The sequence below is a fragment of the Saccostrea echinata genome, unplaced genomic scaffold, assembly GCF_033153115.1.
Source record: "Saccostrea echinata isolate AGI-Se365-2 ecotype Australia unplaced genomic scaffold, CSIRO_AGI_Sech_v1 ptg000113l, whole genome shotgun sequence".
In the NCBI taxonomy this organism is placed as follows: domain Eukaryota; kingdom Metazoa; phylum Mollusca; class Bivalvia; order Ostreida; family Ostreidae; genus Saccostrea; species Saccostrea echinata.
In genome coordinates this window covers 79,518-97,500 of record NW_026889862.1, presented here as the reverse complement: position 1 = coordinate 97,500, position 17,983 = coordinate 79,518, and the positions used below count along the sequence as shown (strand labels likewise).

General features: G+C 35.2%; 1 protein-coding gene across 1 annotated transcript in view; it reads right to left on the bottom strand.

Annotated features, from left to right (window-relative positions):
• Positions 1–12,420, bottom strand: part of LOC133177276 (uncharacterized) — a 64,513-nt gene extending 52,093 nt beyond the window's left edge. Inside the window, exons 1-5 of the mRNA XM_061312343.1 lie at positions 12,253–12,420; positions 10,343–10,476; positions 8,215–8,291; positions 2,510–2,561; positions 1,479–1,667 (exon numbers count right to left, since the gene is read on the bottom strand). Of these exons, the coding sequence (XP_061168327.1) occupies positions 1,479–1,667; positions 2,510–2,561; positions 8,215–8,291; positions 10,343–10,476; positions 12,253–12,420 (620 nt within the window). The remainder of the gene's footprint in view (positions 1–1,478; positions 1,668–2,509; positions 2,562–8,214; positions 8,292–10,342; positions 10,477–12,252) is intronic.
• Positions 12,421–17,983: the final 5,563 nt, after the last annotated feature.

Below are 17,983 nucleotides of genomic sequence, written 5' to 3'. Positions count from 1 at the left end.
TGTAAGAGGTGAGGAGTGGATGTGGGAGGTGAGGAGTGGATGTAGGAGGTGAGGAGTAGATGTAGGAGGTAAGGAGTGGATGTAGAATGTGAGGAGTGAATGTAGGAGGTGAGGAGTGGATGTAGGAGGTGAGGAGTGGATGTAGGAGGTGAGGAGTAGATGTAGAATGTGAGGAGTGGATGTAGGAGGTGAGGAGTGAAGGTAAGAGGTGAGGAGTGGATAATATAGGAGGTGAGGAGTGGATATAGGTGAGGAGCGAATGTAGGAGGTGAGGAGTGGATATAGGTGGGGAGCAAATGTAGGTGGTGAGGATTGGATGTAGGAAGTGAGGAATGGATGTAGGCGTTGAGGAGTTGATATAGGAGGTGAGGAGTGGATATAGGAGGTGAGGAGTGGATATAGGAGGTGAGGAGTGGATATAGGAAGTGAGGAATGGATATAGGAGGTGAGGAGTGGATATAGGAAGTGAGGAGTGGATGTAGGAGGTGAGGAGTGGATATAGGAGGTGAGGAGTGGTTATTGAGTTGAGGAGGGAGAAAAGAGATGGAGATAAAAAGGAGAGGAAGAACAGGAAATAGGAAAGAAAGAGGAAGGAAATCTCCTGTCCACTTCCACAACATTGTTGGTGGCATTACTCTTTTCGTTTCTTTTGTCTTGACTGGGAGAGAGGGGGTGGGTGGGGTCCCGTACTTACTACTTGACTTTCCTGACCAGGCTACAGTATCATTGGTGGCGTTACTCTGGGTTAGGTTCTCCTCTTGACTGTAGATCTGCTGTTGTAGTGTGGTGTTGGTTTTTTTTTTTTTTTTTTTTTTTTGGGGGGGGGGGGGGGGGGGAGGGTATACTTACTACTTGACTTTCCTGACCAGGCTACAGTATCATTGGTGGCATTACTCTGAGTTAGGTTCTCCTCCTGACTGTAGATCTGCTGTTGTAGTGTGGTGTTGGGAGGGGTTTTTGTTTTTGGGGAGGGGGGGGGAGTGCCGTACTTACTACTTGACTTTCCTGACCAGGCTATCATTGGTGGCATTACTCTGGGTTACATTCTCCTCCTGACTGTAGATCTGCTGTTGTAGTGTGGTGTTGGTTTATTTTGGGGGGGGGGGGGGGGGGAGGGTATACTTACTACTTGACTTTCCTGACTAGGCTATCATTGGTGGCATTACTCTGGCTTAGGTTCTCCTCCTGACTGTAGATCTGCTGTTGTAGTGTGGTGTTGGGGGGGGGGGTATACTTACTACTTGACTTTCCTGACCAGGCTATCATTGGTGGCGTTACTCTGGGTTACGTTCTCCTCCTGACTGTAGATCTGCTGTTGTAGTGTGGTGTTGGGGGGGGGGGAGGGAGGGTATACTTACTACTTGACTTTCCTGATCAGGCTATCATTGGTGGCATTACTCTGGCTTAGGTTCTCCTCCTGACTGTAGATCTGCTGTTGTAGTGTGGTGTTGGAGGGGGGGGAGGGAGGGTATACTTACTGTTTGACTTTCCTGACTAGGCTATCATTGGTGGCATTACTCTGGCTTAGGTTCTCCTCCTGACTGTAGATCTGCTGTTGTAGTGTGTCGTTCTCCTCTGTTAACTTACTGTTCTGGAACTGAAGTTCATGGATCTTGTCCAGGTACTGTTGTACCTCCTCAGGAGGGGCCCCCATCTGATGCACTCCACTACAGTAGATACAGTAAACACAATAGTATCAACAAGATTAGCTTCAGCTTGTGTTAATTCATTCTTTTAAATACCTTGTGACCTTCAAGAGAAATGCATACAATAAATGACTGCATGCCTTTAGAATATTTTTGCCCAATGTTATCAAGTTCTCTTTTAGACAGCTGAAGTTAACTTTGTCATTGATTCATGTCAATGTACTTATTGATCATTATCATTAGTCCAGTTCAAACAACAAACCAGAAGTCTCTGATGAGACTGTAGCTCTACTGGTCTTTACGTATAACAAAAGAAAAGTAGCACTTGGATTTGAAACTTTGCAACATGCAACAATAAATAGAATTATGTATCTTAATGTAGTCTACTTCTGTGCCAAGTTATATTGAAATCAAACAAATACTGTAGGAGGAGTAGCGTTTTAAAGGAATTTCACAGTAATTTCTATTTTTAGTAACCATGGCAACACCGTCCATTGAAATCAAAAATTGATGCACTAAATTATGTATCTTAGTGTAGTCTACTTGCGTGGAAGTTATATTGAAATCAGACCAAAACTGTAGGAGGAGTAGCATTTTAAAGGAATTCCACAGAAATTTCTATTTTTAGTAACCATGGCAACACCGTCCATCGAAATCAAACATCTATGCACTAAATTATGTATCTTAGTGTAGTCTACTTGTGTGCCAAGTTATATTGAAATCGGACCAAAGCAGTAGGAGGAGTAGCGTTTTGAAAAATTGTTTACAGACAGACAGACAGACAGACGGACGACGGACACCTTACTATTGCATAAGCTCTTCTGGTCTCTGACCAGCAAAACAACAGAGTTGAGTTAGCTTACTATTTTTCATCCTGTCTGGGATATGATCCTAGGTCTGAACTTCCTGCAGGATCTGCCAAAAAAATAAAGCTGCTATTACAGAGTGTTATCCCCACTTAAACAGCAGCAAGATTTACTATCTAAATTATATAAATATGTATACAGCTTTCAACAAGAGAATCTTATTCATATATGATTGCGCCCATGGGAAAAGGGCCCTTATGGCAATTTTTACACATTTTAAGTTTTTCATGGATATTAAGAGAGCAATGTTAGAAGTTGCCAAATTTGAATTTTTATGGCGCTACATCAACTCTAAGTAGGTTTTTTCTTCATTTATATCAATGATACTTTAACAGGTAAACAATGACATCATGTTACTTTTGCATCAACGTCAAAAGTTTTCAGAGTGAACATGACTTTCACTTCGCATTGTAATGTTATTACGGTAATGAATGTATGTTATTGAGCATTTCCAGAGACATTTGTAAGTCATTGTCTCTTTCAATAATTGTATAATATGATAATAAATAGTTGTATTAACTATTATCCATCATGCAGTGGTGTATAGAATTATAAGTGTTTGTTCGTTTGTTTGTTTTACATTTCACTATGCTGGAATGTCAGGAAAACCCGAGAAGCAAGCGGCTTCTGTTCAATATCAATTTATTCTCTCAAATCCAAAGTATTTATCTCGTGTAATAATCGTTTGAGAAACCTGTAGAATTCATTCAAAAATCATTCTCATTTTACGCATGGCTCTCGATAGGACAAGATGTCATTTTTTTTGGGGGGGGGGGGGGGTTGAATCCAGTATAAACGATATCTCTTTCGAAATGTGAAGTTAAAAAATATTTCAAAAAAATTCTCGGGAACAACAACAAAATAGATGCTGCTGGGTAATGAAAATTTGTCGTGTTTTTGTTTTCTAAATAAGACAGAAAATTTGTGAAATGTAGTGAGTTACCGTATATGCTGTACAATAATTTAAGGACATTAAGTTGCTTCACTGCATGTTAAGCAATATTCGATAAAAAAAATTTTCAAACAAAAACTCAGAAGGACTTCTGCCCGCATGTGGTAACAAAACTTTTTTAAATTGAAATGATACACATTTTTTCAGTCACAGCAAGGAAAATTTTTGAATAATTAATTTTAAGTAAGCAGGTTGATAAATTATAAACAAATGGATGAATTATAATTCACATGCATTTAAAATGAAAGGAACAGATCCAGGATGACCAGTGGTTGGATTGTGTGTGTGTGTGTGTGTGGGGGGGGGGGGGGGGGGTTAAAAGTTAAATGACAGAAACATGCAATACTTGTAGTTAACAGAGTTTAATAGCATACAAGGGTTGTCGTATTTTAAAAATCTTCCTACATTTTAGGTGTGCAGGGGGGATGCCTTCCCACCACCAACCCCATAACCTCCAAATACGTCATTTGGTTAGGTTTGAAATAATATTGAAATAATTCCTCAATTTATTTTTGCACCTTGAACTCTCTCCTTACGTACATGTATATGAGCAGGGTATTCTCAAAACAAACAGCGATCGTCAGCTCCACATGCCTGGAACTGGAAACTTAACTGCTATCAAATCTAGTTAATCGTGAGAAAAATTGCGTCCTAGAATAACGATTTTGTTTGATTTTGTAAAATTAAATGGTTTTAGAAGAACATGTATACACTGGGTATTAATAGATATCGGTTATTTTATTGTCATTTCAACAAATTTTATCCGAACTTATCAATATGTCATTTTTTTAAATTAATATCAAATAGATTTTTCTAAGAAATAAATCATAAATAATTACATGTATATATATATGTCGTCGTTATGAATCAATGACATGCAGATTAATTAATAGATTTTTTTCGGCTGGGGGGGGGGTGTAAAAATTAATTGAAAGTTTTATATATCCAGTCAGTTAAATGCGACTGGTTCATAATATTCCTTGACTGGCTGAGTTTTTAAATGACAAATTTTTACGATGTGACACACATTTAGGTACATGTAAAAATTGTTATGTGATGGTGTGTGTAGACCCCCCCCCCCTTTTCTCGCGGCTTCTTTATCGTACGAAATTCTAATGTTATTGTTTTCAAATTATTGTATATGAAGTTTTACAATATAAAAATTCCAATCTGGCCCCATGCCAGAGACTTGGATATGCTTATCCTTGTAAAGCTTTACAGATACACTGTAAAGTAGTTAGGTCCCGGTAATATAAAATGACCCTGGCTCTCTTCCCCGGTCTCCTGCACTGCCACAGAAATAAAAACTTGCAAACATATTCTTAGTCTTTTGTGCAGTATATTTTTAGCATTTAATTTAATTTGTACAATGCATGTTTAAATACAATTTGATCTTAACAAGATTTATTTCAATAAATCCAAATATCAAAATCAGCCCGTTTACATAATTCAACGGCAAGTTAAGCAATATCATACTAAACCGATAACTGAGATTATTATTTCAATAAGAAAACGAGTTTTAGATTGATAATAGAACTGTAATGACATACAATGCTGAGATTCTATGAATGACAAGGATTACATATATTTGACTTTTAAGTGACTAAAAACTGCAGATAAAGCTAAAACCTTTGAACTTTTTTTATGCACAACACGAGTACCAAAATGTTATATTTTCGAATTACTGAAAATAATTAGACAGCAAAAGAAAAAAAAAGAGATAGAGATTTCTTTTCATAATACGATATTGTTGTGTTTTTGAAAATTCGCCTTTTCATTAAAGTTTCACATTTCACATTGTATTAATAAATTGGATTTAATGTAACATCTCTCTCTCTCTCTCTCTCTCTCTCTCTCTCTCTCTCACACACACACACCAGGTATACATACATGTAAACTTTTTTTTAAGCTAGAACAATTAGAACAATTTTATTTCATTCGGTAGTTTTTGTTTGTTTTCAAGTACTTACATCGGAAGTTGCAACAACAAAAATAAGACGAAACAATTTTATTTTTAATTTCATTTCATTTTATTTAAATTTATGATCATTATTACTAAAAATAAAAATTAAATTCAAGTTATTTTAAAAAATAATTTCATGTTAAAATAAATAGATGCACATGTAACAGATTTAAAAAATAAATGAAAGTCTGGTTCAATGTAGCATCTATTTCTTATTCTATATTTCTCTTTCACTTTGACAGCAGCTAGTTCCATGAGCTTACAAAAATACTTTTAAAGAAAGTATAAATATAATACTTACAATTAAAACGTTTATTTAACTGATGATAAGTAAGATTTTTAAAAATATTTTTTATACTACGGGAGCAAATTTGTATGAGTATGTTGATTTTGAATGGTGTTTAAAAAAAAAAAGTCCCTCTCTGGTACCTCTCTAGTATCTCGCTTGTCAGAGTTACCTCTCTTGTTTTTATTTATAGTTCACGTCTGTCATTCGTTCGTACTTTTGCTAGATTTGAGAAAACTTACAAGAATACTTTTCTTTTCTGTTGGAAGAAGTGTGATCAGTTTCAAATTTTTGGCAATTAAAGCATTTTACAACAAAAATTTATGCACGATGTACCAATGCTTCAATGTTTACATGATCGATGTGTTGAGAATGGTGGGGCGGATCTTATACAGGAAAACAATTTCCTCTGCAATATTTTGATAATATACCCGTGTCTAACAAATAACTTCAATTTGTCTATATATCAAAATCGCATTTGTTCATCCATATTCAATTATCCAGAAAATCACCTCGTCTGTACATGTATAGGAAATGCATAGCCCAGATCAGAGACGTATATAAAGCTACAATAACATGTAGTTAAGAAACGGGTCTCGAATAAAATTCTAAATATTTTAATTAATATCAGTGGACTAGAAGATCAAGACGTGAATTAAAGATATAAATGAAAATAAATAATTATTTCAATGTTGAGAACAAGGACAAAAGTGAGCTAGACGTGTCAAAACGTAAAACACGTGGATAAAAAAAATCTGCGTCGACGCTCACCGTCTGCAACGTCATATCTTTATGACGTTATTTCTCTGTTTTTGCAAAATTGCCATAAGGCCCTTTTGTCATGGGCGCAATCATATGCATTAATTTTTTTTATTAAGTTTACTTATTTTCCACTGTCAGCTACTGTAAATCATTTTTTATTTGCAAAAACTTTATTTTCACTTAATTATGCAAAACAGTGTGCTCACGAAAATTTCATTCTCATGTATATTAGTATTTCGAAAGATTATATAGAGCAATAACCACAATTCGTGAAAATTTTGTTTGACTAATAAAGATTTTATTACTATCTCGGGAAAATAAAGTGTCACGAAATTTAGTGATCTACATTACTGTATATGACACTAGATATGTAAATGCATAGCTTGACTATATATGTAAACAAAAATTTAAAAAAAGGTATGGAGAGGGATGAGGACACTAAACTGAGAATGGGCTGGACTATAAATACACTTCCCTTTGATAAAGGGGGATATTGTAAACACATTTGACTGATAGACTTGGTAGACAGTCAGTTATTTGATAAGTACACAGACAGTTTTGACCGAGCTGGATTGTGAAATTACTAGTGTTGTCAATGAGTACCGGATTAACCCGTTAATCGTCGAACGATGCGAGTATCGGTTAGTAAAACTGCTATTTGGTTACTCAGATAAAAATACATTTTACATAGTAAATACGTAGAAAATAAATGTTATTTATATTGATTTAATGTATACTCACACATTTCTCTAATTTTATTAACCATTAAACTTGATCTAGTTGTTCACAAATAGGATAGATTTGTTTTGATAAGTTTTCATAGTTTATATGATTGCTATTACTTTCATTGCCAGGGGGTATACAAGATTCAAACACCCGAGTTATAATTACCTCATAATTATTAGTCAGAGGAACATAATTTAACAAGATGCCGCCGAAGACATCGAAAGCTTGGTAGTAATTGATACAAACAGCTGATTTGAATTCGTTAAATGTAAATTATGTGAAATGAAGTTATTGTATACTTGTGGGACTATACAAATAATTATGTTCAATCACCTAAGATTAAAACATATTTCGTAAACCAGCAATTTACTGGACATTCCACAAAATCAACCAGCAATTACGGGGTTCTTCTTTGAAGATTTTGTGTATTTGGTTGAGTTTGTAATTGTAAATAAAGTTCATATACAGTACATTTGTGTTTTATTTCTACGATAAGTAAAGGATGAGGTAAATAATATATGTTAACTGTAACGAAAAATCATCCGAGTTACTGGGTATACTCGATCAGAAAAGTAAGCCAGTAACCAGTTACTAAAAATCGTCCGATTTGACACCACTAGAAATTACTCAACTTTTACTGAGTTTCACTGTGAGAACACTCACTTTTCACTAAGAAGTGTGAAGACACTCACCTATAACTGAAATTGACTGTGAGAACACTCAAATTTAATTGATGAGAAGTGTGAAGACACTCACCTTTGACTGAGCTAGATTATGAGGACACTCACATTTGACTGAACTTGACTGTGAGAACACTCACTGTTTACCAAGTTTGACTGGGAGAACACTCACCATTTACCGACTAATTGACTTTGAGAATACTCACCATATACCAAGTTTGACTGAAAGAACATTCACTTTTACCCAGTTTGATTGTGAGAACACGCATGGTTTACCGAGTTTGACTGAGAGAACACTCACTTTTAACTGATAAAAAGTGTGACGACACTCACCTTTGACTGAGCTAGACTGCGAGGACACTCTATTAGATGAGTCTGATAGGAAATCTTCATACTCAGAGCCTCCATCACTACAATAAATGTACATTAAAAATACTTTTGAATAGGTCTTATCTATACATTCTGTAAATGTACAATTCTTTTGATAAAGCAATAAGCCATCTTAACTAAAAAAAAAGGTTTTGGCAAAAACAAATCATAAAACACATCAGATATAGCAATCTAGATTATCCTAACTATATCACACAACAACAATCTATACAAAAATGCCTGAAAGAAAGACCTTACAGAAAATCCCACCCATACAAGTAGTGAATAGGAGTTTAGGACAATATTACCTGATGGACTTGCTGGATTTGCTGGACGTGGTAGTAGTACTAGTAGTACTAACAGTACTAGTGCTACTCATCATTGACGGTAGTCGGACAACAAACGAGTCAGTCAGACTCGACTGAAACTGACTCTTCTTACGACTCTGTAGTGAAAATAAACGGAACTTCTGTCGTCTCTGATTTGCATCCATAATTGGTTTAAACGATGCACAGGCTTATCACATTCAAAGATTTTTGAAAAAATAATATATGTTATCTCAAGGTAGAGATTTCACCAAATTTCAACACAAAATAATTCTTTTAGGCAACTCCACTGTTACGTGTTTAGCCAAATAAATTATCCATATATATCCTAAAATCACTGCACGTGAGTAATAAAATCTCTGAGACACGTCTCTTCTTGTCTTCTATATATTGTCAATGTACAAGGAAAAAAAAAAAATCACTGTCTCGTGTTCAAAATAAATAACATGGCATGTGATAATTTATATTACTCTGAAAAGGTCACGTTTCCATTGCAAAGATTCAGAAAAGTGTTAATTTAATGAACCTAAACACTTCACGTCTACTAACAAATTATTCATTAAATTTTCCATATTAATCTTCTCTTTGATCATGATGCTCTCTACAGAATCACACACAATTTGTACAGGTTTTAGAGTTTCACAACGTTTTTACACAAATAAATATGGCGATTGCGCTCTATCAAATTGCACAATGACTTCATTTTCCTTTTGATAACAGATTACATCAATCTTTGTAAAATCCAAATTTCTTTGCCAACTAAAACATGCACACTGATGTAGATTTGCTGTAAACGGAAGCTTAGACAAGTGGCTTGAATAATTAATACACAGCATCAATTTCATCAATAAAATGTGTGTATATTAGCTAAACTAGATCAAAGCCTACAACCTGTCTCTGTTTATCTTCTTGTTCAGTTTTCAGACCTTATAGTTATAAATTTCTATAGTTTCCTTTGTAGACCTGTATTGTTTAATAGAAAACATCTCTCTCTTTATTTTAAATAATCATTGATTACAATTTGTCACTGTAAAATTAACTGTATCACATGCAAATAAAAATTTGATGGCATAAGAGGGCTTTCAAAGATGACTTGAACATGCAATGCCAGCCTGAAGCACCAATATCAAGGTACGGACCTCAGGGATAAGTTTATTAGCTATTCTATTTCTAAGATCATTAAAACATTTTCAACAAAGGTTAAGTTAGACTTAAGGGTGTGCTGAAAAGTCATATTTAATATTAGCTACCGTATTCTGTTTCTAAGATCACCAAGAGTTTTGTTAAACATAGGAGTGTAATGACAAACAAATGTGCATGTCCACTGACATATTTTAGGAAATTTTATTTTAAAAATCAGTCTTAGAATGAAAGATAATCAAGCATATCAAACTGTTAACTGATTCTTTATATCTTATCTAATTTCACTCATGATTTGATCATGCAACTCAAATGATTAAACATTTATTGTATTTTTACAACTGTAGCATAAATTGCTAGTGATATATAAATTATAAATGAAAATATCAGTAAAATACAAACAAATATATCAGAGATATATATAGAGATTACTCTAAAACTTTACATTTTTTTTCCACAACTTTGATTTACCCAAGACCTTAAATACATCCAATAAGAAATTCCCTCAAACCAAATTACACACAACACATTGGTCAAGATAAAAGAGAGAGAGAAAAACCAAACCAAAATACACAAAACTTGGTCAGGATAAGACAGAGAGAAGAAAGAGAACAATCACGTTTCACCTTGAATCTCTTGATCCGACCTGTAGCTGTTTAATCCACTGCCACATGATCTGTCGGTACTGCTCCAGAGTCAGACAAGGGTTATTTCCCCCTGGGTCTGCCAGCCTTACAAGGAATGATAAATCCTCTTCATTCTATCAACAAGTGGAAAAAATTACTGCTTTGTGAAATTATACGTGTATTGTACAAGGAGGACCTGATTAACTTTTTTTTCAGTGTAGTGAAGAGATTACCTTTTCGTTGGTCCTGAGGCTTGTAATTTAATCAAACAATGAGTTAAATATGTAAATAAAATGCACCACCCCTGCATGCTTGATCCAGGTGGATTTAAAGTAACATGGAATTATCATGCTAAAAAAAAAAATTAAACATAATAATAATTGAATTAAAAAAAGCCTAGGTTGTAAGAAAAATTCATGAAAATCTAATTGGGGGGGGGGGGGGGGGCTTAAAAATTGCTGATAACAGAGACATAAACATCACAGAAATTTGCAACTCTGCCTGTACAATTTATGGCTCGAAAATATGGAATGAATTGCCAGAATATTTAAAGTGTTATCCATCATTACAAAGTTTTAAATCAGCATATATCAGAAATTATTTTCAGTCTACAAACTAACTAAAATGTACCTAACACCTCATTGATTATGTTCAGTTTTATGGAAGTTTTACATTCCATCATGTGTAAATATAAGTTATAGTTACACTATAGAATATTAATTGGCTATCGGTAAATACACTTTTTCATTCACGGGGGGCGGAGCCCCAAGTGAATAAAAACTGTGAGTGTATTTACCGATAGCCAATTAATATCTATTGTGTAAGTTACTTGTACCAGAGGACCAATGAGAGAAAGGCAAGTTGTCAGATAATTGGCACCGCCTACAACATGGTGTCAAGCCACGGTCCAGAGTCTGTAGTATAAATAGCTGTCTCCATCTGCAAGGATCATATTTTGCTACGGCGCTGCTGCTGCAATCACTGATAAAAAATTCGGAATGGGTGCATGTGATGATGTTCTTCGAAATGTTGAAGACACAGAAGACATGATTTTTTGGTCAGGTACAGGGGTAAGGATTGTAAACTACATGTAATATACTGACGCTGTCAACTCTGAAAGAGAATTCATCTTTCGAGATCGTTATTTTTAAAGGGGGGGGGATGTCAATGGAAAACATTGCCGTTGAAATTTTCTAATATGGCAATGGATGTTTAGAAACAGGGACATATATACTGTCTAGTATAAAGGTCCCTGATAGACACTATGAAATGATTTCTGACATTTTAATGAAAATTTGAAATGCTTTATGAAGTAAAGAAAAAAAAAACGCAGGGACTTCTGATGTTAAATTGCTATATGTATTTGGAGAAAGAAAATAGAAAGATGAGAATTCGAGACAGAAAGTATCATTTACTGAATAAGGAAACGCATAGAAAAAATACGGAAAATTAAATTACGAGGCGAATTTTGGCAAGTTAATGTTAGTATTTTTTTAAATTAAAAATGTTGACTTCATTCATTCAGCAGCCATTGCCGAGGTCTGGAAATTAACATCATTCATTCATCAGTCAAGGTCTTGTCACGGTATGGCTTGATGCCAAAAAGTGGGCGTGACTTAAAAAACTGTGATTCTTCTGGCAAATACACCACAGCATCATCAAAGCAAAATCTAAATTTTCTGCCGGTCCTGTGGTACAATTTTTATTAGACCACACTTTTTTTCATATTCTTTACTATTTATTTGTTTCTGTACATACTTTTGCTGTCTGTATAAATGTTTTCAGGACCACAATGTGAACTAGTTTTGTAAACTAATTGTGCTAATCCTGTATAAATAAAGGACATTATTATTATTATATTATTATTATTCCCAAAATGGAGTGGAAAATCCCTGTTCCAACCTACGTACTTCACCAAAACTGGTATGGATTCTCAGATACTCAATGATGCTTGACACAGGGACTAATCCAGTTTCCTCCACGTCACTGGTTCGGAACAGAATGTCCACGTGGTCTCTGATGTCCTGCTCCGTAAATCCAGACTCATCCGACGAAAATGTTTCTTCATCCCTGTCCATTCTAGGGAAAGAAATGAACATTTTCAACCAAAGATAATCAGAGATTACATTAATCATGCTTGATACACTTCAAACTTTATAATTTTATTAATTCTGTATTTGTTGTTAATTCACGTTCTTTATAAATGTTACAAGAATTTTTTTTTAATGATCCATGTCACAGCCAATATGAATAATACAAAAATACCTCTCTCTCTTTCTAATATTTGAATATTTTTTCTTATGTACAAATACATACGAATAATGAATGAATAATGTTTCCGGATAGATCTATTAATACATGTACATGCATCTGCTAAGGTCGTGTTTACATAAAAATTTACCAGTGTACAGGTTTACGCACTTTACCTTCAGTGTAGATATTGAAACATTTACTTTCTCTTGGGAATACAGTTAAGTTAATAAATCTCCATACTCAGAATGAATTCAAATGCTGCTTTAAACATTGAAATTCAATGAAAAAAAGGAATCAACTTTGATGTTCAACGCAGACGACCTCGTATTTCGCGCTCCGTGTCAGAGAACTAATGAAGGCCGATCCCGATCAATTTTTTTAGCTCAACTGAGCTGAATTTTCTGATCACCAGTTATCCAGCGTCCATCCGTCTAGCTGTCTGTCTACTGCCCAGTCTGGGTCGACCCCGTCTGTCTGTCCGTCGATCTGTAAACTTTTCAGATTTTCGACTTTTTCTCAGGAATCACTGATCCAATTTTAAACAAATCCTTGGGTATACAGTGGTAAAGGGGGATATAAATTTGAGGGTCAAGCCCCCTTCTAAGGGTAGATATTCAATAAAAGGCAAAAATGGGTTGAAGTCATTAAAAATTCCTCTTCTGAAGAAACTTATTTGGAAGCATCCTGAAGTACATGTATTGTGGATTCTAAATAGTTCAAATTACGGCCCCAGGGGCACTATAGTTCTTTCATTTAAAAAATATAGGAAAAATCTTTCAAATCTTTTTCTAAAGAACCAGTGGAGGAGAAAAGTTGAAACTTCCTTAGGTAGCGTAGATTCTAAATTGTTCAGTCAAACCTGGCCCTGGGTGTAGAGTGGACCGGGGCCACAATAGGGTATCAATTTTTTACATTACCTCTGGTCTCTATTTTTCAATCCCCCCCCCCCTCCTATGGCCATTTGAATGCAGTATAACTTGGTAAATATTACATGACGTATCATCTATGAAGACTAATTAATATTTAGGCGATTCAAACGTATAAGGTTTCTATTTATCATTATATACTGCACGAGTCAACTTTAAGGAGGAGTGATTGTGTCTGTTTCAATACAAAATCCTGTTTGATTCTGGTGTAAACTTGTTTGTTTGTTGTTTAAACGCCCCTCTCAAGAATTTTTCACTCATCCGGAGACGCCACCACTTGCCGCGATGGAGGGCTGCAAATTTAGACCTATACTCGGCACTCAGGGCCATTAAGCAGAGAGGGATCTTTTTCGTGCCAGCATCTACTGCGAGACATATGTACGGCCTCATCCGAAGGAACGTTCTCCACGTCCCGCAGTGGGATTCGAACCCGCAACGTAAGGATCAAGGGGAGTCTTAATTAAGTATGTTAAACTAGTTTATATTTTATTATCTGAAAAAAGCTTATGAGTTCGCGAAAATAAACATACTAATTATTTAGCTTTTTTCACCGCCTGTTAATATGAGAGAGAGAGAGACTTACCATTATCATTTGTTCATCTCTATGCACATGCTCCTTTAATGTTCTTCTTGTAAATGCATGCATATGAACAAAGGATCATCTAACAAATCATTAATATAACAATAATGCTACTCCCTGGACATCATTTTAACTGTATTTGAATTAATTGACAGCTATTGTGATACCAGTTTAGACGCTGATCGATAGCTGTTCGATTTACTAACGATAATACATTGAGATCGCTACCTGCAGTGTTTTTTTAGTGTCCCTATGAATATAATTTATTGATTTTGAGACTGAAAAAAATATAACCGAATTGCTGGATAAAGTCTACATGTGAAGAGATGAATTGTGTGGTGATAGCATACTAAAGAGAGTTTATAATTGTACATAGTTTATAATTTTAGATACTTTGACACTGATAGATATACCTAGCTGGAAAGATTGGATTATAGTTGTCATTTCACTCCCATCCAACTCCTGTGTCGCTTTCCCATGAAGTACGAACATCAGAGAGAGAGAGAGAGAGAGAGAGAGAGAGAGAGAGAACGTTTACGCTCGCCCTACCGCGCAAAAAAAATTAAAAGGTATATTATTACGAAAATCGCTGAATATAGTCCCATGCTTTTAAGTGCTGATATTATTTTTAGTAGTCCAGCCTAAAGGATTATAATACCACTCAGGCACGTACTGTGTGTGTGTGTGTGTGTTGGGGGGGGGGGGTCCATCATAATCTTTTACTGATAATTTAGGATGAAAATGCACTTTGTAAGGCCATTTGCGACCCCACACCCTTTTGTTTTTGCTGCAAATCCTCCTATGTCAATGTAGTTTTAAAAAATATCATGTCGAATTTAAGAAGTTGGAACCCCCAACCCCTCACCGAAACGAAATAGGATTTTGGAGTTTGCATATACTTTTTTTTTTAATTCTCAAATATTTTCCCCACCCAACCCCACACTTTCAAAAAGGATGCAATGTTGGTGGCATCTGAACTGCATGCACCAGGACAATGATGTACTACATGCCGTACCCCTGTATGTACATGCTACACAAATATGAATGAATGCTACTTTTTAAAATTATAATCAGACATTTTGTTTTTAATTTGAAAATACTGAGAACCTCAAAGTATTCGTTCAAACTTACTGTCAAATATAGTTGCTTCCGGAACACATTTGTCCCGAGTCAGTAAAATTATATAATTATAATGAGTCTGTTGGATCTCAAAATGAAAACTAAGGACAAATCATACAAACTTTTACCAAAAAAACCTTTGAACATAATTGAACATAACAACTAAAGCCGTGTTTATGTAAGTAAAATTAATAAGTTTAACCGCATATATTTTAATTTTTCATTTAAAGTTTCATAATAATGTAATTTAAAGTGACAAAAAGTTGTATATACAATAGACAAAATTGCTAACGCACCACTTGTTATTCTTATTTGTGAATTGAACATTTGCCCGATCGGTAATAGTATATATATATAATATGCCATCTTTTCCAAGACAGTGGGATTGACAAATGTCTTGGTATCATGACAAGACCCTTAAATGACCTTGGTGCCTGAAAACGAATTTTCCGATGTGCACTGCGCACCGTTTTTGCCCAGATATGAAGTTGGTGATCCCAAAGGTGGTCCGTGAGGTTGCCACAGAAGCAGTCTCCCATTTAAAAAATCAAATAACATACAGTTATTGACTATCATATCGCCTAGTAGTCATCCAGTGCCTTGGTGTCCATACCAAATCCACCCAACTTCCGGTTGACCCAATTTTGTGGTACAATTTTCAAATTATCGTGTGCTGCTTACTTAATGCCATGGCTATCTATAGTAAACATTTTTTATGTTTATTAATCTATTTGCAACAATTTCTCATGAAAGGAATTCAAAATCTTTAATTGTTTTCATTTTTTTTTAAACAAATTTCTCCAAAGGAACCCCCTGCAGCCACTATACTGTCAACGCCGCAAACGGTGTAACTTTTTTTTCTGAGTTTTTGATTAGTACAAATACAAAGAACACAAACACACAGAAAAAAATAGAAATTTATTCTTCCAAAAAAGTATGGACACGACTTTAATTTTTTCTATGAAATGGTTACGCTTCAGTAAACATTGTAGTTATCTATCAGTAAAGACATTTAAATGCCTCATTTTTATTTAAGTAACATAATTACATATCAAATACAGCATTAACAAGTTTTTTAAAAAAAATCTTAATTTTTCTTTTATGGTGCATTAGCAATTTTGTCTAGTGTATATATATATCAATAAAGATGGTTGCCGAAAGGTAGAATTTTGAGCATCGTAGGAAGATTCTCAATATTACAGATTTTAAATTCATATTCGCATTATTTACAACCAAAATAGGTCTAAAAATATATACCAATCCAGGCATCCATGCATTTTTTGTTTAATTGTTTCATCGATCTGTCCTTAATGTTATAATAACGATGGGTTCATGTACATGTATTACTAAAGTTGTTGTGGTTGCAAATGGAGTATAATAACTCATCAGTGTTAATACAATGTTTTATATGACTGAACAGGGGGATGATGTGCCTTTATATCATGATCAGCTCTATTGAAAACAGGATAACATTTCTTTTAAGCCTTAAAGTAATGGACAGCACTCTTGAGACTCCTCTTTCTACATAGATCAAATAAACACAATCTCTGAAGTTAATGTAACGTGTTTCTGCTCATAAAGGTAGAAGAAAGAATCTGGGAGGATTAGTTGAGCTATTTGCCTGCATATAAATCGTAATAACAAATAAAAAAAATCAATGATTATTTTTTTTTTGGGGGGGGGGGGTAATTTATGCAATGTTTATTACCATATGCATACAAAATTGAAGATACCATAATACAGTGTCTGGGAAATTAAACCAAACCAAAATGACCCTACAAAACACCTCGACAAAATTGGGATGAGAAAACTACATTTTATTCTATTCCCAAAGAAGAGAAATCAGAAGTACTGAAACAGTTTAGGACAAAATCAATCCTGAACGTAGAAAGAGAGAAATATCTTGCAATTTAAGCCAAGAGAATGTCTGATTACATGCTTGGGAATCGGTGACTGGCATCGACATGCAGATGAGAGGGCTAGGAGTATCGGAATACATGTATATCAGAATGTATAAACATGTACATGTAGCACACAAGTATATCGACACAGATATAATCCGGGAAACTATATAAACAGTCTAAACGGAGAGCTGCAGTCATCAGCTTAGATTTAGTTAATGTGTATGGAACTGTGCTTCACGAACAGGTTAACATAATTTATACTGGGGTATAGAAGCTAAGTGAACACTATAAGAGAATCACACAGGGTGAACCTACGCCATTCAGTCATCTAAATGGTGCCAGAAAGGTCTGGAATGGCAGAGTTTCATCCCGTAGATCAGTCATCATTTGGGAAAGATCTAGAATGAAAGCATAAACATGCAAGCAGTGCAGCCCTAGTATATCTTGATTGATTGATTGATTGTATGTTGTTTTACGCCTCGTTCGAGAATTTTTCACTCATATAGAGACGTCACCATATACCGGTGAAGGACTTTGCTCGGCACTCAGGGCCATTGAGCAGTGAGGGATCTTTATCGTGCCAACGCCTGCCGTGACACGGGGCCTCGGTTTTTGGTCTCATCCGAAGGACCCGCAACTTTCACTTCAAAGTGCCGAGCGCTTGGCGAAGGAACAGTTGCTACCTATTTTTTATCGACCTAAGTCAGTCGCGGCCGGGGCTCGAGCCCACGACCTTCCGATCGTGGAGCGAGCGCTCTACCGTGGTATATCTTGAAGTTTGACGATAAAGGACGAAAATTCATTAGTGACCGACGAAAGATTCAAGATTGGAAATGAGACAATACCAACAGTTTCAGAA